This window comes from Camelus dromedarius, chromosome 12 (genome assembly GCF_036321535.1).
Source record: "Camelus dromedarius isolate mCamDro1 chromosome 12, mCamDro1.pat, whole genome shotgun sequence".
Classification (NCBI taxonomy): domain Eukaryota; kingdom Metazoa; phylum Chordata; class Mammalia; order Artiodactyla; family Camelidae; genus Camelus; species Camelus dromedarius.
The window spans coordinates 10,644,856-10,664,833 of record NC_087447.1 but is presented as its reverse complement, the minus strand read 5'-3'; the positions used below and the strand labels follow the sequence as shown (position 1 = coordinate 10,664,833).

General features: G+C 47.6%; 1 protein-coding gene across 3 annotated transcripts in view; it reads left to right on the top strand.

Annotated features, from left to right (window-relative positions):
* The window catches only part of STX3 (syntaxin 3), a 52,880-nt gene that overhangs the window by 19,658 nt on the left and 13,244 nt on the right, over nt 1–19,978 (top strand). For all 3 annotated transcript variants that reach the window (XM_064492304.1, XM_031459529.2, XM_031459528.2), the window contains exon 2: nt 14,211–14,294. In XM_064492304.1, the coding sequence (XP_064348374.1) occupies nt 14,274–14,294 (21 nt within the window). In that variant the 5' untranslated portion in view covers nt 14,211–14,273. The remainder of the gene's footprint in view (nt 1–14,210; nt 14,295–19,978) is intronic.

Sequence of the window (19,978 nt, the reverse complement as noted above, 5' to 3'; positions counted from 1 at the left end):
AGAATCAGAATCTATTCATACGTCTCCCCAGGTGATCGTGAGCACATTAAAGCTTGGGGAGCAGGGAACTGGGAAGAACTCTGGTTGCCTCCTGGTTCCACTGCTTCCTAGCTGTCCTTTCACCTCTGAACCAGTTTTGTCGTCTGTAAAACGGGTAGTTGTGAGGACAAAACCCAAGAGAGGGTGCAGCGCCCTTTGGTGTGTGACACACACAGGACTAATAAATGGTAAACCTTATGCTGGTAACTGTAAAAGCTCTTTGGAAAAATAGAGGGAGGCCCTGTGCAAGTGGGCAGTGTACCGGGATGACGTCACAGTGGTTTTTCTTTCTCCTCCCTTGTCTTGGGTGAGACCTGCATGACCCTTTCTCCTGCTCCGGGTAGGGTAGGAGGGCCTCAGAGGAGGCGGGGGCTGATGGGAAGGTGAGACAAAGGGACAGTCGCTGACTGGGAGTCCGGCCTCCCTGCCTCCTACTTGCTCTTTGTCATCTGAGCCTCACCACATCCCCGTTACTGGCAGGGCAGGATTTGTTGCCCTTGTCTTTAAAGGCGAGGACACTAGAGCACAGCCTGGGAAGGAGGGGTGCCACAGGTCACAGAGCACCCGGGAGAGGCACCCAGGCCCCTGACCTCTCCACCCCATGCTCTTGCTGGAGTATGCTGGCTGGGGAGGCAGAAAGGGAAGAGGAGCGTGGTTTTGAGGCTCTTCTGTATAGCACGCCCGGCGATCATAAAACAGTGCAAAACTGGACAGCAGGCAGAGGCAGCTCCCTTCCTCAAGTTAGGAAGTCCATTTCCGGAGGAAGGCACCCCACGGCCCCTTCAATAGCCGTTGTCAAAAAATAGCAAAGAGCTTGACCTGAGCTTTGAGTTCCAAGTAGAAAGTCCGTTTGCCAGGGGACCCATGCAAGTCCTTTTGCTTCTCCGAGCTTGTGTTACCCTCTGTAAGTTGGAGCTAACGCTGTGTTTCTCCCTTTACCCCTTGGGGATGTGGTGAAAGGGAGATTACAGATGGTGGTCTTATTAGGAGGGTGCTGTTTTCAAATCACGGTGCTGTGCTAGAATTGTGGAACAGGGAGATGGGGGAGCGACGCTGTGCAAGGACGACAGGGCTGTGGGTCCAAAGGATTCTTAACTGTGGCCCTGCTGCTTAATGGCTGTGTTCCTTTATGTCACTTTGCCTCTCTGCTCCTCTAACCCCCCTTGGTAAAACACAGAGTTTGGTAGCTCTCAGAAGGCCCTTCTGGCATTATCAGTGTTTTCCTTAAGACTGTTGTTAAGGTTGAGCTGGATTTTGGTTTCTAGTCCACCTCCTCTGATCATCTGCTCCTTTCCCCAGGAGAGAGATCTCCCTCACTGCAGCAAGATAACTCTCTTCTCCTCTGATTCCTTTTATCAACGTTTGCTGACCTGCACGAAACCAGTTTCACCCTGAGCAGCCTGTGCAATCTCCTTCTGTGGGCATCTTTCTAAACCCCGGGGGAGGCGAGGTGATAACCGCCTCCAGATAGCTGGAGGGCAGCTGTGTGTGGGGAATTAGCTTTTCTCGGTGTGGACAGAAGGAGACAGAAGCCGATGGGGAGACATTAGGACTCGGCAGGAAGCATTTTTAATAGTCAGAGCTGCTTGAGGCTGGGCTGGCCTGGTGGGACGGGTCATGGACCCTCAAGCGCAGGAGGGAGGCAGGAAGCTTGTTGGGATGTTGGATGCTGTAGGCATTTGAGCATCTCTTTGCCGGGGGTTGGAGGGTAGTGGGCAGATGAGGACATTTAAGCCTCCATCAACCCTGAGGATGCGTGTTTCTAGAAATGCTTCATTGTGCGCCTGTCCCAAGCAGTGGGAGGCTCTGGTGTCTGTAGGGCTCAGTTTTGTGCCTGCAGAGTGGACCACCATACCTTCCCCACGGGGTCCTCAAGGGGGAAAGGAGACAGTCCGTGATAATCCCCCACCACAGTAAGGGTGAGCTCGTCACACCTGACTGGCCAGGAGCAGCATCCCCACCATCAAAGGACACACCTTCCCGAGGCCACAAGACCTGACTCATCCCATCTGTTGCACTGCTGCTCCTGGTCTCAGTAGCCTACCTGTTCAGTGACGTCGCCCAGGCTTGCCAGGAATGTTCAGTGCCTCACCCGGCCCGCCTCTCAAGGCGGTACCTGCCGATTTCTCACTCGCTGGACTTTGGATCTGCCAAGCCCAGACAATTCCTGTCCAAGAACGGCTTGCCTGGCCCTCTTTTCACTCGGCAAACGTTGACCGAGCACCTGCTCCGTCCCAGGCCCTGTAATGGGTGCTGGGTGCTGGGTGCAGTGCTGATTCCCAGGGCTCCAGAAGGTCACAGTCAGATAGGGAGACACACAGGAAACAGATACAGTGATACCATCCTTGGGACACAAGCCACCACGGGAAGACCCTCTTGGCCTGGGGGCTCTTCCCAGAAAAAACTCAGGTCCCTCTTCAAGTCCTTGTTAAGATTCCAGTTTAATCTCTTCAGAGCTGTGGACAGTCCCCTAAGAAGAGAGACAAGGATCCTGGATTTTCTCACCCATCTCTAGTGGGCAAGGGCTTCCTGGGTACAACACCAGCGGTGCTTCTGGACCTCTGTGTGCCTAGCATCCTGCTGGGCATCATGCTGGGCAGAATTATATACCATGTCCTGGTCGTAAATTATATTTATATTACATAGAATCCTATACAATTGTATAGAATTATATACCAAGTCCTGGTCGTAAAGGATAGATGGTCATATAGGGAAAACAAAGAGAAATATTGCATGAAAAGAGACCCCCCAAAATCAAATGTAGACAGTGATCCCAGAGAAGCAGTGATGTGTGGAATGGAGGTCAAGGACATTGGACCCCCGTGGAGACTGATCTAAAAAAGAACTGGGAATGTCTTGGGGTCTGCTGGCCCCTCCACGGCCAGTACCAGTAGGGACACACTGATGAAATCAACCCCCTGAGGTGCTAAGGATCAGACTGACTTCAGTCTTTCTGCCCTGCCTGGTGTCTTGCTGCATCCTTAACGGCTTGTCCTTGGCCTCCTTCTTTATTTGAAGTTCCCCCATTCAAGTTCTTCAGGAGAATGGTTGCAGTCTAACCCCATCCAAACAAGGAGCCGTACTTCCCCTTTAAAGCTGAATTCCTTTGATGACTGTTTACTGAGCCCCTCCTACTGGCCAGGTGCTCGGAATCACCTGGTCTGACTTGAGAATGTCTTCATCAGCGTCCATCCTTTGGTGATAAGATTTCTAACTGGGCCATGGTTCCTTCCTGACCTCTTCTCTCTCCCTGGCAGGATTCGTGCCCTGGGAGAGCTGCTTTGCTGTGAGCAGACAGGAGGCAGAGCTGAGATGAGAGTGATAAAGGATTGAGTGGGGATTAGGGACCCGCCTGCCAGGGGCCAGAGAGAAAATGCTTGGCAGAGAGAAGGGGATTAGTTTTATTTTTATTCCCGCGTGTGGGGAGGGGGGGGGCTAGTCCAGTGGCAGGAGGCGAGGGAGCAGCGCTGGTTCATGTTGTCCTGGCTCCCCCCATGCTCCTTCCCCTCTTGTCAAGACTCCTGCCCGTCTACTAGAACTCTAGGTGACACTCCCTCCACGCAGCCTGAAACACGCCCCCTCCATCCCAGCAGCAGGCATGGCTGCGTGCTGCTTTGTAGCGAAATACTTTCTTCTCTTGGGAGTGGGGTTTTTCGTTACCATGGAGTGGGCTTGACCCCACCTCCCAATTGTTTTTTGTGAGTTGTACTTTTTTGTCTCCTAGATCCTAGTGTCTTGAAGATTGATGGTGCTATTCCTTGTTGTTGTCACCATATCAGCTACAGTAACAGTGATCATTTACCGAGCCACTACTTACTATCGTAAGGGACTTGTGTTCAGGGCCTTCAATACCTTGTCTCTAATCCTCTCAACCCTGCCAGGCAAGGTGGTGGTATAGATTGTTCCCATTTTGCAGGTAAGGAAATTGAAGCTCAGACGTGACTGCGATCCCCAGCTGGGAAGTGGTGGGATCAAGAATTGAACACATCTGCCTGTGTGCCCTTTGATGCACTGGCAAGTAGAATGTTCTTCTGGGCCCCAGTGCCTGGCACTCTGCATTATCTGTTAAGCATTTGACTATTGACTGATCAGCAACACCTTGGCCCCTGTACATCTTTTATTCATCACTGGGACCTACTCTTCTGGCTCCAACCCTTCTGGGTTGGTGAAACTTTACCTTCCTGAAGTGCAGCATTTAACCTGGGAACCCATGTATTTGCTAACAAAGTCAGAAGTCACTGGTTCTGTCCTCAAGGACAAGGATGGATGAATTCCAAGGCTCCTAGGTGACCTTAACGCCCTGCCCGATACCTCATGGCGAGTTGCCCCCTTTCAGAGAGACCACGAAGGAGAAGATGTAGGAACCACAGTGACAATCTAGCTGCCTCACTCTTCCCCTGGGGAATCTTAACACAGCCCCCAAGGGCCAGGCGCAGCGTCAGCGCTGCAGGGAGGCCTCCAGGCCTGAGCTAACATCGTTCACCAAGCGCTTCCACAAACTTTATTTCTGTTGGCATGTACAAGCAGCCCCTCTGTGCTGTGGTTTGGGAAGCTGCCTGCCTCTGAAGTCCTGCTCTCTGAGAGAGCCCAAACCACACACACCTCATCCCTCTGTATTTTCACTTCCCAGCCCACAGCCCAGAGATCTGTAAACCACACCATCCAGTGGATGGATGGGGACAGTCTACAGATGAGCTTACCCGGAGAGTCTGTAGTCCCGAGGGGCCCTCTCTCTAGCCTTTTATATTAGGTCCCTTTGCAACTTCCTCCCCTCACCACTGTCTCCACTGTTCAGTCAGCCGATTTTCTGGCATTGGGCCGTTTCCATGGCAACGTTCCCCTGTCTCCGGTGGGAGACCTGAGGTTCAACCCGCACCTAAAGCGGTTAGTGGAGCGTATACCATCTGGGTATGTTCAGCTGCCTGGGTTAGGCAGCTGTGCTGTTTTGTTTTGTTTTGTTTTGTTTTTCCAGAAAGCAACTTTTTATTCTAGACTAATTTTAGATTTACAGAAAGATTACAAAGATAATACAGAGAGTTCCTGTCTACTCAGTTTCCTCCATTGTTCACATCTTACGTTACCATGGGACGTTTGTCAAACCTGAGAACCTGATGTCGGTTGGTGCCCTGCTAGGCAGTAAACGCCAGACTTGATTTAGATTCCACTCGTTTTTCTGCGGATGTCCGTTTTTCGGACCTAGGATCCCACCCAGGGCAATACGTTGCATTTGGCTGTCATGTTTCCTTTGCAGCCCCTGGGCTGTGACGGTTTCTCAGTCTCTCCTTGTTTTTCATGACCTCAGTGGTGCGGATCTGTGTTTTGGTGCCTTGGATATGTGTTTCCAGGGGCCGGCGCTCCATGCTACAGCCGGGGGGTGGGGGGTGTCTGCCGTTACCGGGCATCACTCCACGGAGTTGGAGAATGAGGGTCTTCAGGCAGCTGCCCAGGTCTCCTCCCAGCTCAGGCACTCGCTGTCTGTGTGATCTTGGGGGGGTTGCTTGGCATCTTTATCTTCTAGTTTTCTCAGCTGTAAGGTGGGGAGTGTCTCCAGAAGATTCTTGTGGAAATTAAACGCCTCAGTAAATAGAAAGCATGTGTCTTAGAGGAATCCTCAGCACAGGCCGGGTGCTCCATAAATGTTACCTTTTTAAACTCTTAGTGACGTGTTCCACAAGAACCATGAAGGGGAGGGGGCTTGTGGGACCGAAGCTGAAAGGAAGTTGAGGAGAAGGCTGAGGATGGAATAGAGAAGAAGGGGTTAGTTCCTTCCTCCTGTATCCTTGAGAACCGGATGCTGTGGGGCGTTGGGGGGCTGGGGGGAGGAGGGGAGGAAGTCAGGGAAGAGTGGAGAAGGCTGGGGCAGGGGAGGAAGAAGCAGAGGGTTTTTCTTTGATTCTTCTTGCGGGACGCCTGGGATGAGGGGGCAAGCAGGAAAAAGGTGTGGTCTTCTTACGCCAGATGGCCTTCCCGGTATCTTTTGGATAAATGCACGCGACCTTCAAAACTGCCCTGAGGAATCACTTTTGCACACAGTCCCTCTGCCCCAGGCGCTGCTTTGAATTCAGGCATCTTCTCCTGGATGTGTAATTCTGTGTAGTAAGGGCTGTCATCACTCACCGCATGGTGTTGTAAGGACCTGTGTGCCTGTCTGCCTGCCGTCTGAGACTGTGAGGTCCCGGAGAGCAGGGGATGCTGAGTTTGGTTTGTGTTTCTCCAGCCTCCACACTATTGCTTAGAAAGTGATAGATGTTCCATAAATACTGTTGGATGAGTGAATGGGCCAGTGAATATGTTACTCTGGGTGGGACGTGGTAGTGAGGAGAATGCTGTGGGCGTGGTAGTCGGTTATGAGCCCCCAGGATCCTTTAAATTAATCTACTGTGAACAGTGGATTGGACCAAACCAGGTTCCAGTCCTGACCTGTTCCTCATTAGCTGTGTGATTCTGGAAGACTTAGCCTCCCCAACCACAGATTACTCATCAGTAGAGATAACATCTACCTGCTGGGCATTTTTTTGTTTTATTTTTCCTCCTTCTTCTCTTTAGATGAACTTCCATCCCTTTTTGCTGCTCCTTCTCTTAGACCTAGCTCAGGTCCTGAGAAGCAAAAGCAGATTGGAATTAACATGGCATGGGGGGATGAAACTTTGATGATTTTTGTATCCAACGAAGGAAATGCAAGATCCTGTCAAGCACATCCACAAGATTAAAAAAAATACTGACCGTGTACTAAGACATAAGGAAGATGTCGAATTCCACAGAATACTGAATCATATCGGCCATGTTCCTTGACAGTGACGTAACAAAATTAGAAATTAACAATACATTAATAGTCCTCCCTAGGTTTTACCTGCTTTGGAAATTTAAAAACACCTTTCTAAATAACTCTTGGGTTCAAAAGAAACCAAAATGGAAATAACAAACTACTTAGAAATAAATGGTAACAAGAGTAGTAAATGTCAAAATTTGTGAGAATGTAGCAGAAACAAAATTCAGAGGACCTTGCAATAAAACCCCTTATTTTGCTGAACAAAAATTCAGAGGGAGCTTGATTTCTTTACATGCATATAGTAGAGCAATGACTTCATTCAAATAAATGAACTACATTTTAGTTTAAGGGACCTGCTGTCACCTTCTGAGAACTGGCATTCGAATTGCATCTTTAGCAGAAACTCTGTTTAAAGAAAACTGATTGTCTTAATGGCACGGTCTTGGGAATTTAACATGTACCCAGCATCACTCTAAACACTCCACATGTACTCACTAATTTAATCCTCACAACAGTTCTGTGAGCGGATTTATTCATGCTGTAAACAGGGAAACTGAGTCTCAGAGAGGTTAAGTCACTTGTCACACAGCAACGTAAGTCTCAGGGCGAGGTTTTCAACTCAGGCGGGCAGATGTATCTCTACATATGTGCACATTTGTAGGATTGTATGCACCAGCATCTTTTTCATTCATGCATACAGATAAGTCCACTTTACCTTTATTGGTATTGCAGTGCTCCCTGACATGAGTGAGGGTGTGTACCAGAGCCAGCGTGGAAAAGGCATCTTCAAATAGTGTGCGGAGCGTATGCATGGGGGCCCCAGGGGCCCACAGACCCACTTTTGAGCCCTAATGCTGCCACCTATTAGCTGACTTACCTGGGACAATTTATTTAACCCTAAGTAAGTAGTTGTCTCAGCTGTGAATGGAGAAAATCCCATTTGTCCCTCATAAGGTTGCTGTGAGAATTGGAGTTCAAGATTTGCAGATACTAACGACTATATATAAGATAGATAAACAAGTCAAATAGATAAGTAAGTCTCTTCTGTATAGCACAGGGAACTCTATTCAATATCTTGTAGTAACCTACAATGAAAAAGAACATGAAAAGGAATATATGTATGTATCTGTATGACTGAAACATTATGCTGAACACCAGAAATTGACACAATATTGTAAACTGACTATATTTTAATTAAAAAAAAATAAGGAGGAGGCTGTAGCTCAGTGGTAGAGTGCATGCCTAGCATGCACAAGGTCCTGGGTTTAATCCCCCGTACCTCCATTAAAAAAAAAACATAATTACCTCCCCCCCAAAATAAAAAAAATTTTTTAAAAATTAAAAAAAAGCATGTATTTAAAAAATGTATTTGATGTGGTTGTTTTGACAGAACTCATGGAGTGGGGTCATCATGGACTTTGGCTTTTGTCCAGTTGTCCATGGACTCACTGGCCTTGGGCTAGTCTGGTAATGAGTTTATTCCTCAGTGTCTTCACTTCCTAATGGGGCCAATTCTTGCCTCAAACTGTTCAGCTAGAACAACATCTTGAAAGTAAAAGTGCGAGGCTGCACCCAGGGTATGGTTCTCGGTTGATTTCCTCTTGATTCATGCGGCGAGGGAGTTAGGGAAGACGCAGGTCAGTGGAAAGGGGAAGTGTGCCCTCTGGGAGGGTTTCACTGTAGAGGGGAGAAGAGGCATTAGATCTTTAAATGAGAACAGAGAGCACTGAGTGCTTGTTGAGAGCTGACACTCTGAATTTCTGGCTCTTTGAATTAGAAAAGAGAGACTGGAAAAAACAGATGTTGGGCAGAGTGTGTGTGTGTGTGTGTGTGTGTGTGTGTGTGTGTGTGTGTAATCCTTGGAAATGGCGATGTTTGTCTGTCCTTGGGACTCCACAGACCCTCATCCTGGAAGGAGGCTGATGGGGGAAGAGGGCAGCAGGGACCAGAAAAATCACACATCCTTGTCTTTTTGAATCAGATTTATTGGGTGAAGAGCTGGGTTTATCTAGACGAGTGTCTCCCAGGCAAAGAGCTGTTTAAAGGTGGGGAGGAGAACGTGCCAGGATTTGTGCTCACTTGCGTGTGCTCGGAGGGCCCCCGCCCACCAGCCGCAATCCTTTCTACCCCACTGTGGGAAGTGAAGGACCAGATGTTCCTTCTTAGTCCAGGCTGCTGGTCCCTTCCTTTCTGTTATTGTTTCCCGCACCCCCAACCTTTCCACAGGGCTCCTGGTCCTCTCTCTCATCCCGGGACCCTCTCGTCTTCCTGGGGTCTGACACCTGTGGCCCGGAGGACATCAGTGAGCCAGTAAAGGGTGACCTCTTCATTTGGGATGGCTTTCCCCCCCTCTCTTCAGAGGTCCCTTCCTTCTGTCTTGCTGCTCTGATGTGTGGTGATCCTTCAGGAATGGCTGATGATTTCAACTTACATAGCAGCCGTGGTTTAACCAGGAAAGGAGCGAGGGGACTCTTCCTTCCCTTTTTGTTGGAAGGCATCCACTCGTTTACTTGGGTGGTTTTCTAGCTAGCTAAGCTGGCTGGCTTTCTTCTTTCTTTTTTTCTCCCTTTCTTTTCTCTGTTGGCCAGAGGCCTCTTCCTTAAAATGAAGTCTCGTATTCAACCTCAGCATATGAAGCAGATAAAAGTGAGGCTATTGCAGACTGAGGAGGGGGCACCCCCTGCACCCTGCCTTCCCCCTTCCCGAATTCCCTGGGTGGCTTCCGAGGCACCTCTGAGGTCTCCTGGGCTTCCGCAAAGCCGCATTGGAAAGCTAAGCTCCTTACTTGGTGAGAAAACCAAGGCTTAGTGGGAACAAGCACCGTCCCCAAGCCCACGGCGCCTCCCTCTCAGCCCACCTTTTTGCAGGGCTGGGCTGCTGTGAGCAGGGTGCAGAGGAATGAGCAAGGGCTGGAGGCAAACAACCGAAGCTTGAGTCTAATTCTGCAGAAGCTGGGAGACCTTGAATCCGTTAGAATCTCTCTGCCCTGCAGGGTCCCAACTACAGGATGTAGGAGGGGATCACGGCCGCGGTGCACATGAAGCCGCTGGAGCATCATGGCCGCCCAGCTCCTCCTAGGGCTCTGCAGATGGCAAATGTTTTTAGTACAGGAGCTAAGGAAGAGGGGCCCACAGTCAGACCTAGGGTGCAGAGGATGCAGCTGGAGTGAGGGGAATTGCAGATTCAGTTGAGTCCTGGGCCCCTGAACTCTTTCCACTCTGTCCAGAGAGGGGGGTCACAGCCCCAGTTGTCCTCGCTGAGTTTTGGGGGCACCTTTGAGGGGTGGGACAGAGCCTGGGTTCAAGCTTAGTGCTGCCAAAGTCATGGGTGGTATCTCGCATCTCCCGGCAGAGAGGCAGCCGGAGGTCAAGGGGAGAGGAAGTGGGTGGCGGGGCTCAGGGTTCTCATGTACATTTTTTGTTGCAGCTACTGTCCCTAACGTTCTGTTACCACATGCCTTGATTCTTTGATAAAGATGCTAAAGTCCTCTTCTAGGCTGTGCTCAGTCATGTGGGCTGGAGATAAAGCACACTGTGTGCTTTCCTTGCCCTTGGGGTCCCTGAGGCCTCTGCTGGGTCTGTAAGAGCACGGATGTGTCAGGAGGGAAGGCCCCTTGCCCTGGGATCCGGTAGATCCCCTTCCGGAGAAGCCTGTTTCAAGGGTCACGTGACTTGGATACCCTGGGATGCTGGCCTCTCTCTTGAATTTTCTGATCTGGACTAAACTTTGTTGGTGTTGTTGCCCTTGTTTTAAATTTTTGGAAGCAGCACGCTACAGTGGGAAAAACTCCGCATGGGAAGTCAGGAATCGGGAAACCTGGGTTTTATTCCTGGCTGTGGCAGTAACTCATTATTTGGTCTTGGGCCTCGGTTTACCCACCTCTTGGGTGGGAGAATTTGATGATAGAATCTGAGGGTTGCATTCAGCCCTCAGATATCTTTTTTTTTAAATTTCCTGTTTCAAGGTTCTCAGACCAGATTTAAGCCATAGAGAAGATGACTTCGCTAGATCTGATACTTGGTTGTTGTATTGAGACGTTACCATGTGCTATTCATTGTGTAAGGAACTTAAAGCTATTATCTTACTTAACCCTCACAAAAGCCCTGGTGGAAAAATGTCCCTATTTTATAGATAAGGAGAGTGAGGCTCAGAGATGTTGAACCGAACGTTTAAGGCTCAGTAACTAGCGCGAGATGGAGCCAGCTACGGAATCCCGGTCTTCATGATGCTGCAGGATTGATCTTTTTGACTCAGCCTTTCCATAAGTGCTTCCTGCGGAGAACTCACACTTTTATTTATTTTTAAAAAAATTTTTTTAAATCGAGGTACTGGGGATTGAACCCAGGACCTCGTGCATGCTAAGCACATGCTCTACCACTGAGCTGTACCCACCCCTCTAAGAACTCATATTTTGAGATAGCACATCTTATGACGAGGTGATGGGGAAGCTGACACTTACTAGGCACTGGTGTGTGCCCTTGTGTGCTGGACGCTTTTCTCGTGTGAGCTCATCTAATCCTCGTAAAAGTCACAAGGTATGTGGTGATGTTACCATTTATAGTGAAAACCTCTGAGCAGTAAGGGACTTGATGGAGGTCTCACAGCCCTTAATTGCTAATAAAAGGTTTCGGACCTTGCTTGTGAGTCAATCAAGACTTCTTTTTTCCCAGTTCACACATCCTCTCACTGGAGGTGGACCAGGCTGTCCTGCTAGAGTCTGTGCAAAGCCAAGAGGTGGCCGTCTCGGACTTGGGGAGCCCCTGTACAAATGCTATGGGTCTCGAAGTGCATGTCACTATGGAGGGCTTGGTGCCTGCCTCCCACGCTCCAGGACACAGTCGTTTCCAGCTCCCAGAGACGTTCCTTAGCCCCTCCCATTATGGCGGCCTCATCCCACTTCCTTCGCATGTGTGCCTATTTGAAGAAAACTGAGCTGACACACGCGTGTGTGTCTGTGTGTGGGGGTGTTATGTGGACACACGCACACATAGGTTGTCCCCCTCAGTGGGGGTCTCTACAAGACCTCCAAAGAGAGGAAACTTAACAGATGTTCGGTAACTCACCTTCTGGGGGAAAGCCTGGGCTCCTATTTTCCAGCAAGGATCACAGAGCTCCTTCTTGGGAGATGGAGCTCTCTGGAGACTGCTGAGAGGCCTAAGTATTGACGACAGCGAGCATTTTGTCTCAAACTTTAGAAACTGCTGGGGGGAGGGGTGGATCCAGGCTGCTGGTCTCTGTGGAAGCTTGTTATTTATTCAGCTAAAATTGATTCAGTTTCTCTTCTATATACAGTGTATGGTAAGTGCTCAGTATACATGCAGAATAAGTCAATTAATGGCAAATACAAGTGATTTTCATTGCAAGTGACAGAAGCCGATTCTGGCTAAACAAATTAAAAAAAAATTATAAGAATACTGTTGGGCTCATTGGAAGACTACTGGGAAATAGCCGTGGAACTTGCCCTAAGCCAACAGAAATGAGGACAGCTCTGGGAACCTAGCAGGTATCTCTGCTGGGCGCTGCCAAAGGCTGACTTGGCTCTGTTCATGTCATGGTTCAGATCCTCAGGGAGCTTGGGTGGTGATGGATAACCTTCCCAGAATCACACATGGGGAAGGTGGTCCGGGCAGGCACGCACTCCCGGCATCTACTCCAGTGGATGGCACAAGGCAACATCGAGCCTCCAGGCGTGTGGTCAGTGGGGAAGGATGGCGAAGTGAAGGGGTGATGAGTACTAGGCTGGGATGGATGCCGTGGAAGGTTTGCACAAAATGCTTTGGGAGCTTAGGGAGGTTTTAAATTTTGCACGGGTCAGGTAGACAGAGAAGTTTGTTCGCGATTAAGTGTTAAGGGCTCAATGAAATTTTGCCAGCTGGACAGACGCATTTCAGGAAGAGGTTCTCGTGTGACAGTTCAGCGATATGAAGGAACGGTGTGTCCGGGAAATGTAGGGAATTCTAAGCGCCTGGTCCAAAGGGCCCCATGTGCTCCATCAGGCATGAGGACTTTTAATCCTGGGAGGTGAACTATCATTGAATGGCTTTCAGTGGCAAAAGGACACAGTCAGTCTGGAGTCTCAGGAAGATGATTGTGGGGCTGTAGCAGTGTCCTCAAATTCAGCTCCTTTGAATGTGGCCGTTAAGCTGGGGCTGCTGATGGTTCCAGATAAGCCGGAGAGCGAAGATGATGGAGAGTCAGTCCAAAGAGGCTCCCCGGATGGCTGGAAAGTCCCAAGTTACCATGAGAGTTCCCAGTAACTCCATCTTCTGTAACAGATCAGGGGGACGGTAGCGGGGGAAGGAAACAGGCCCCTGGTGGCTTTCCTTGCCGGTGGAGTTGCGAGCATTTCCGAGCGACACGTCTTGGCTTAGAAGGTGTAGGCCACTGAAGGATGTGAAGAAGCAGGTGTTGGGGGTTAACCCCCTTCCCAATTCCACTCCCAACTACCAGTTGTCCCGCTGTGCTCAGGGCTGGGCTGTGTGCAGTGCGTCTGGGGAGAATGCGCCTGCAGCTGGGTGGGAATGCAGCGCTGCCTTTAGATAAAGCCCGTCTGTGGTCTTGCAGAGGTAGTTGGATGAGATTAAGAAAGTTGGGGTCCCCAGGCATTGCTGAGGGCTGGGCAGAGAGCTTCCTTCTCCCCATAAACATGAGCTCTGATGGGGAACAGCACACGGTGCTGTTTCCTTTGCAATAGGTGGTTTCTGAAAACAGGAAAATCTTCACTCCTGCTGTGAGGATTTGAAGCTAGTGCTTTGGAGGAATCATGGCTAGAAACTGTTCTAATGTTGATCCCCAGTAGAGTAGATCATGAAGCTGAGCATTATGGGGAAGGGATTAAAAACATGGGGTCCAAATCTAAAAGACGGGCTTGAATCTGCCTGTCTCCATATTTTAGCTGTGTGACTTTGACCAAGTTACTTAACCTCTCTGTTTTAGGTTTCCCAACTGGATTGAGCTATACTAACATCACCAATGCCACCACCACCACTACCACCACCAAAATACAACATTTGTTGAGTTCTTACAGTATGTCAGACGCTGTGCAAAAGTGTTTTATATTCATTATCTCATTTATTTCATAAACAACCCTATGACATAAGCAGTGTTATTATTGGCACTTCACACACATGGAAACCTAGGCCCAGCAAGGTTAGTCCCTTGTCTGTTGCTCCCTTCCTGCCCCCGCCCCCTGCAAACTCTCAGTAAGAGTAGAGCTAGGATTTAAACTCAGACAGTGTGACATCAGAGTTTGATACATCCCAGAGCTGTCCTGAGTTTGAAAGGAGACAATGTACATAAAATGCTTACTGTAGACGCAGCTCCTGGTCCCTAGTGAGCATTCAGTTCTGCGTGTTATTTCTGTTGGTCTCGGTCTCACCCTCCTCCTTTTCGTCTCTCACAGAAGCAGCTGACACAGGATGACGACACCGACGAGGTCGAGATTGCTATTGACAACACAGCTTTTATGGATGAGTTCTTTTCTGAGGTAGGTGCCCTTCTGGTTTTTTTTTTTTTTTTTTTTCTTTCTTTCCTGAATGTACATAAGGAAACAGCTTCCTTAGTAAAGAATAAAAAACCACAGATCTTTCAAGGGAAGCAGAAGACAGTCAGTCTTTTGCTGGGGTGGGGTGGCCAGACCAAGAAGTTAAAAAGGAGAGTCTCTTCCATGCTTGGGAGGATTTGGATTTTTAATCTTACTGAGAAAGTCAGGAGAAGGTAAACTGTAGGTAATTAAAGACATGCTTTTAGAGTCTTATGCTACATGACAGCATTTTAATGATAATCTTTTCTTGCCTAAATTATATAATTTAAATATAGAACCAATCCTGGGAGTCCAGCCTTGAGTGTAAAACAAATAAAAACATTGCATTTTTAGGCCTTTGATTCTGTGATTCAGATAGATCAGATTTGTTGTTTCTAAAAATTCAATCCCTTTGACTTACTTCTGGTGATGTTTGAGAAGCTAAGAAATCTCCAGTTTCTTCTTCTTTTTTTTTTTGAAATTCAGCAGAGGCAAAAATGAGTCGCTCATGTTGACAGATTCACATAGTCTTTGTTGTTGAGGATCCTCTTAGGAAGATGCTGTGGTGGAAGGCTTGAGTGGGTGGTGGGCCGGGGGCAGTGTGTTGAGCATCATGGACAGAAACACAGGCTTTGGGTCCAGGTGAACTCGGGCTCAAATCTCAGCCCTGCTTCTGACAGCTGTTGATCTTTTGAACGTTCCTTAACATGCTTGGTTTCCTTATCTATAAGTGGGGATTGCTAATATAATTCCCCACAGGGCTGTTATGAGGATTCAATGGAATAATGTTTCCAAAACATTCTGTGTTGCATCTGCCATATATGTGCTCCATGAATGGTACTTCCACAAAACCAGACCAAACCACAAAAAGTTCAGGCACTGAATTTTCTGCCACCATACTAGGATTTCTTTTTCTTTTAACATTTTTTTTTTTATTGAGTTATAGTCAGTTTACAGTGTTGTGTCAAATTCCAGTGTAGAGCCCAATTTTTCAGTTATACACAAACATACATATATTCATTGTCACATTTTTTTTTTTTTTTTTTTTTTGCTGTGCTAGGGTTTCTTAATTTAGGTTTTTTATTTCATATTAAAAGGTACCCTGTTCTTGTTCTTTTTGCCGGGGTTGGCGGGGGGATGTGGATGCTCCCCATCCTCTAGACTGTGGAGCTGGAAAAGCCGCCCTCTCGTTCTTCTCTAAGTGGGGTGAGTGGGACTTGATGGCTTATGCATGTTCATCTGTTAGCATAATAAGCGGGTTTAAGAGCCAGCCTGAGCTTGTGCTGGCCTGATCGGGAAGCTGGCTGTGGAAGCTGCACGGTTCCCTACCCTCTCCGTGGTCCATCCCCTTGATCGAGGCGTCCCAGGGAGACCAAATAATGCTTGAGTTTTGCGAGTCCAGTGTTGTTCCAGGTGTGGACTGTGGCAGGAAAAGGTCTTTCTCTTCAGCGCCGGGCAGGGGAGGTGGATGTAAGGAGACGTGTGACATCATTGCCGGTGGGGTCACAAGAAAGACCAGGATGTTTTCAGAATATGCTTTGCACTATAAAACTCAAATGGTTTCTTCAGCTTTTCAACTGCTACAGAAAAGAATTGGCCCTTGGGTTTTCATCATACCTCTGCTCTTGCCCGCGGGGGAATCCAGATACATCAGCTTCTTTCCTAAGATAAGGATTCCTCTCCAATAATGGTTTCTGCTGCTTATCTTAAACCAGTAAGAGAGGCAGTATCCCTGTGAGGTGGGAAGATGGTGGGCTTTGGCCTCTGAGATACGGTCGGAGTCTGTCCTCGGGCACTTAACAGCAGTTGACCTTGGTCAGGTTACTTAGCCCATCTGGGCTGTAATTCCTGCTCCGGGAATCGGGAACCGGAGTACTTACCTTTCAAGGCTGTGGTGAGCATCACAGGAGATCACGTGAGGCTCATGCATCTGGGAAGCATTATCTGAACAGAACAGCGCCAGATGGATGGAGTTATTTTTGGGGACTTCAGGTCTCCAGGGCTGCTGCTTTCCTTATTGCTGTCTCTTTGTTAAATCCTTTTCTGTCGTTTAGGGGGGTAAAAAAAGCCCTGTCACATTTAGGGTGAAGGGGACAGCATGATTTTCAGACTTAGTTCCTGACCTGTCCCTAACTGTGTGATCCTGGGCACATGTCTCCATGGGTTTATCTGAAATGGGGAGAAAAATATTCACTTCACAGCTTTGTTGGGGATTAAAGGAGCCACCACTCAGGAAGTGCTTTGAGTGGGCTTGGGTCATTGTTACTTTCCTTCTTTCTCACCTGATCGAGCACAGAGAGGAGCAGTATTGGAGTGGGGTGGAGGCAGGAGGGAACAGGTCATGGAAAGAGATCACACTGGCGCTGGTGCCCCATGGAGCCTGGTCTCAGTCTCAGCTCTGCCCACTCCCAGTGGTTTAGCTTTTGAAGAGCGTTGTTTAACTGCCCTGAACCCCAGTTTCCTCTAAAACAGGAATAGCGATATTACCTGCTGGTTATTATAAATAGAAAATGAGAAAGTATATGGATGTGCCCAGCACAGGGCCTGACATACAGTCAGTGTGTCTTCAGTAAGTCTGAGTTCTCATCACCATTCTGCTTCCCAGTTCATTTGTGAATAAGTAGACTACAAAGTCTATTTCTATTAACTACTATATATAAAAATAGATAAAAAAACCAAATCTCTCTGTATAGCACGGGGAACTATATTCAATATCTTGTAATAACCTTTAATGAAAACGAATATATGTATATATATGCATGACTGGGACATTATGCTGTGCACCAGAAACTGACACACTGTCACTGACAATACTTCAACAATAATTTTTTTAAAAAGACTATAAGAAAAACAAAGTCTATTTCATAGAATGTGGTCTGGAAATATTCTTGAAATTGGGTTAAAGTGCATTCCAGATAATGGGGACTTGGGGAAATGAAAAGACTTCCTTCTGTGTGTGTCTGCGGAACACACCCAGCACATCCTGCAGGATACAGCTGAGTAGGAAATCACTCTTGTCATAAAACTTGCCTTTTGGACTGGTTCCAGCAAGTTGGTGACCCCTGGTTATTTGCTGAGGACTGATCTTGTGAATCACAGCTTGGTCAGAGAGGCATTTGCAAGGTGTAGATGTGGTCACAAGACCAGGATGTTTTCAAAATGTGCTTTGCACTGTGAAACTCACATTGTTTCTCCAGCCTCTCCGTTGTTACAGAACAGAACTGGCCCTTGGGTTTTCAGGCCTCCTTGGCTGGCTAGGTCAGGGTCTAGTAAATCATAAACCTCAGATTTTTGTCTAATTAGTGGTTGTCTGTTTTTTCCTGGGACCTCTTTGTTCACTTGGCAGAGAGAGCAAAGCTTCAGAAGAAACAGAACCTACCTAAGGGGGCAGAGCTGAGAGATGGAGTCTGTTCTGATTGTCTATTGCTATATAACAGTTAGTGGTATCAAACATCCATTTTATAACACCGATGGAGTCTGTGGATTAGGAATTCAGACAGGGCCCGGTGGAGGTGGGTTATTTTTGCTCCACAATTTCTGGGGCCTTCATTGGGAACACTTGAACAGCCAGAGTCTAGAATCTCAGAGACTTCTTTATCCTTTATTCTCACATCTGATGCCTGGACCAGGGTGTACTTGACCTCTTTCTGTGGCTTGGGCTTCTCAGCATGACCAGTCCAGGGCCGTCGGCTTGGTACAGGAGGCTCAGGGCTCCAGGACAAGTGCTGGGGCCGTGGAAGTCATACAGCCCACGACTGTACTGACGCTATTGTCGCCAGGTTCAAGAGAGCAACACACAGATAGCACTTCTCAGTGAGAGGAGCTCTGAAGGGTCTGGGCCATGCTTTAAAATCACCAGAGCCACAGCTCCACATGGCATCACCTATGCCAGCATGGCGGGCAGCAAGAAAGGGGGCAGCTAGAAAAGTTCAAAAACCCCTTTAACGGCACAGCCACTATGGAAAACTGTGTGGAGATTCCTTAAAAAACTAAAAATAGACTTACCATATGATCCAGCAATCCCACTCCGGGGTATATATCCAGAGGGCACTCTAATTTAAAAAGACACATGCACCCCAATGTTCATAGCAGCACCATTTACAACAGCCAAGACATGGAAGCAACCTAAATGTCCATCAACAGATGACTGGATAAAGAAGATGTGGTATATTTATACAATGGAATACTACTCAGCCATAAAAAAGAACGAAATAATGAATAATGGATGGACCTACAGATTATCATATAGAGAAAGACAAATATCATATGATATCACTTATATGTGGAATCTAAAAAAAATAACCCAAATGAACTTATTTACAAAACAAAGAGATCCACACACATAGAAAACAGACTTACGGTTACCAAAGCGGAATTGGGGGGAGGGATAAATTAGGAGTTTGAGATTAGCTGATACAAACTACTATATATAAAATAGATAAACAACAAGGACCTACTGTGTAGCACAGAGAACTCTACTCAATATCTTATAATAACCTATAATGAAAAAGAGTATGTGTATGTATGTATGACTGAATCACTATGCTGTACACCAGAAACTAACACATTGTAAATACACTGTACTTCAATAAAAAAATGATCCTTTGATCAGGGAGGAAAACTACCCAAATCCTCCATGCTGACTTCCGCTGTGGCCGATCTGCTGGTAGTGGATCACATGTCCATGGCCACTCTGAGCTGGAAGGGAGACCAGGAAAGTGAGAACTTAGCAAAGGGACAGGATTGTCAGGGTTGCCATAGAACCGACCCTAGTTCCTCGTCTGGGGCTGACGGCAGGATGAGATGCACAGAGACTTTTATGATCAAATACATTTGAGAAATGCTTCCTACTCTTTTCCTCCCATGGAGGTTTAAAATGCACACGAACCTGATAACGACTCTAAGAGGTCCTATAATAAAGAAACGTGGTTAACTTGCCTATCTCGGCATTTATGTTTTCACAGAACCCTTTCTGTTAATGAGGATGAATGAGCACATCTCAGAAAATGCTCTTATGAGGTTTTCTTTTTTGGATGTGGCAATGGGGTTTGAATCTAACAGATGCTTGGGTTCAGACTTGAGTTTTGCCTCTTTGTATATATAGCCTTGAGCCACTTCCTCTATCTTTGAGTGGCAGTGTTCTCATGTATAAAAAGGAGGTAGTGAGGGTGACTTCACAGACACAGTGAAAGGCGTGTTTCTGATACAGGTCTATGTTACATCCATTTTAAGTCTTAAATGTATCATTGTCAGTGTACTTAACCCCAGACAAACATACAGAAAAGTAGCCCTTGAGCCTTCAGATTCAGTACTTGCAGGTTTCCTGCCAGTCCTGCCACCCCCACCCCGCCGCCACCCCCATTCTTTGGTTATCTGGCAAGTGCACAAAAGGAAGTTAATTGCATGTACTGCTACCATGAAATACTCAGAAAGTCACCTTTGAGAAAAGCCAGCCCTTCCAAGAAAAAACCAAGACACAAAGTTCAAAAGAAAGAAAGAAAGAAAAAAGGCTCTGTGAGTGGCCATTTGCCCATCCTGAGGTCCTGAAGGGGCTCTGTGGTGATCTGGTGAACTGACTAAATTACTAGGTTACTAAATCAAAATCAAAATGCCCATGGTGCCGGTGTGGCCCGTGCTTTCGAAGAGGG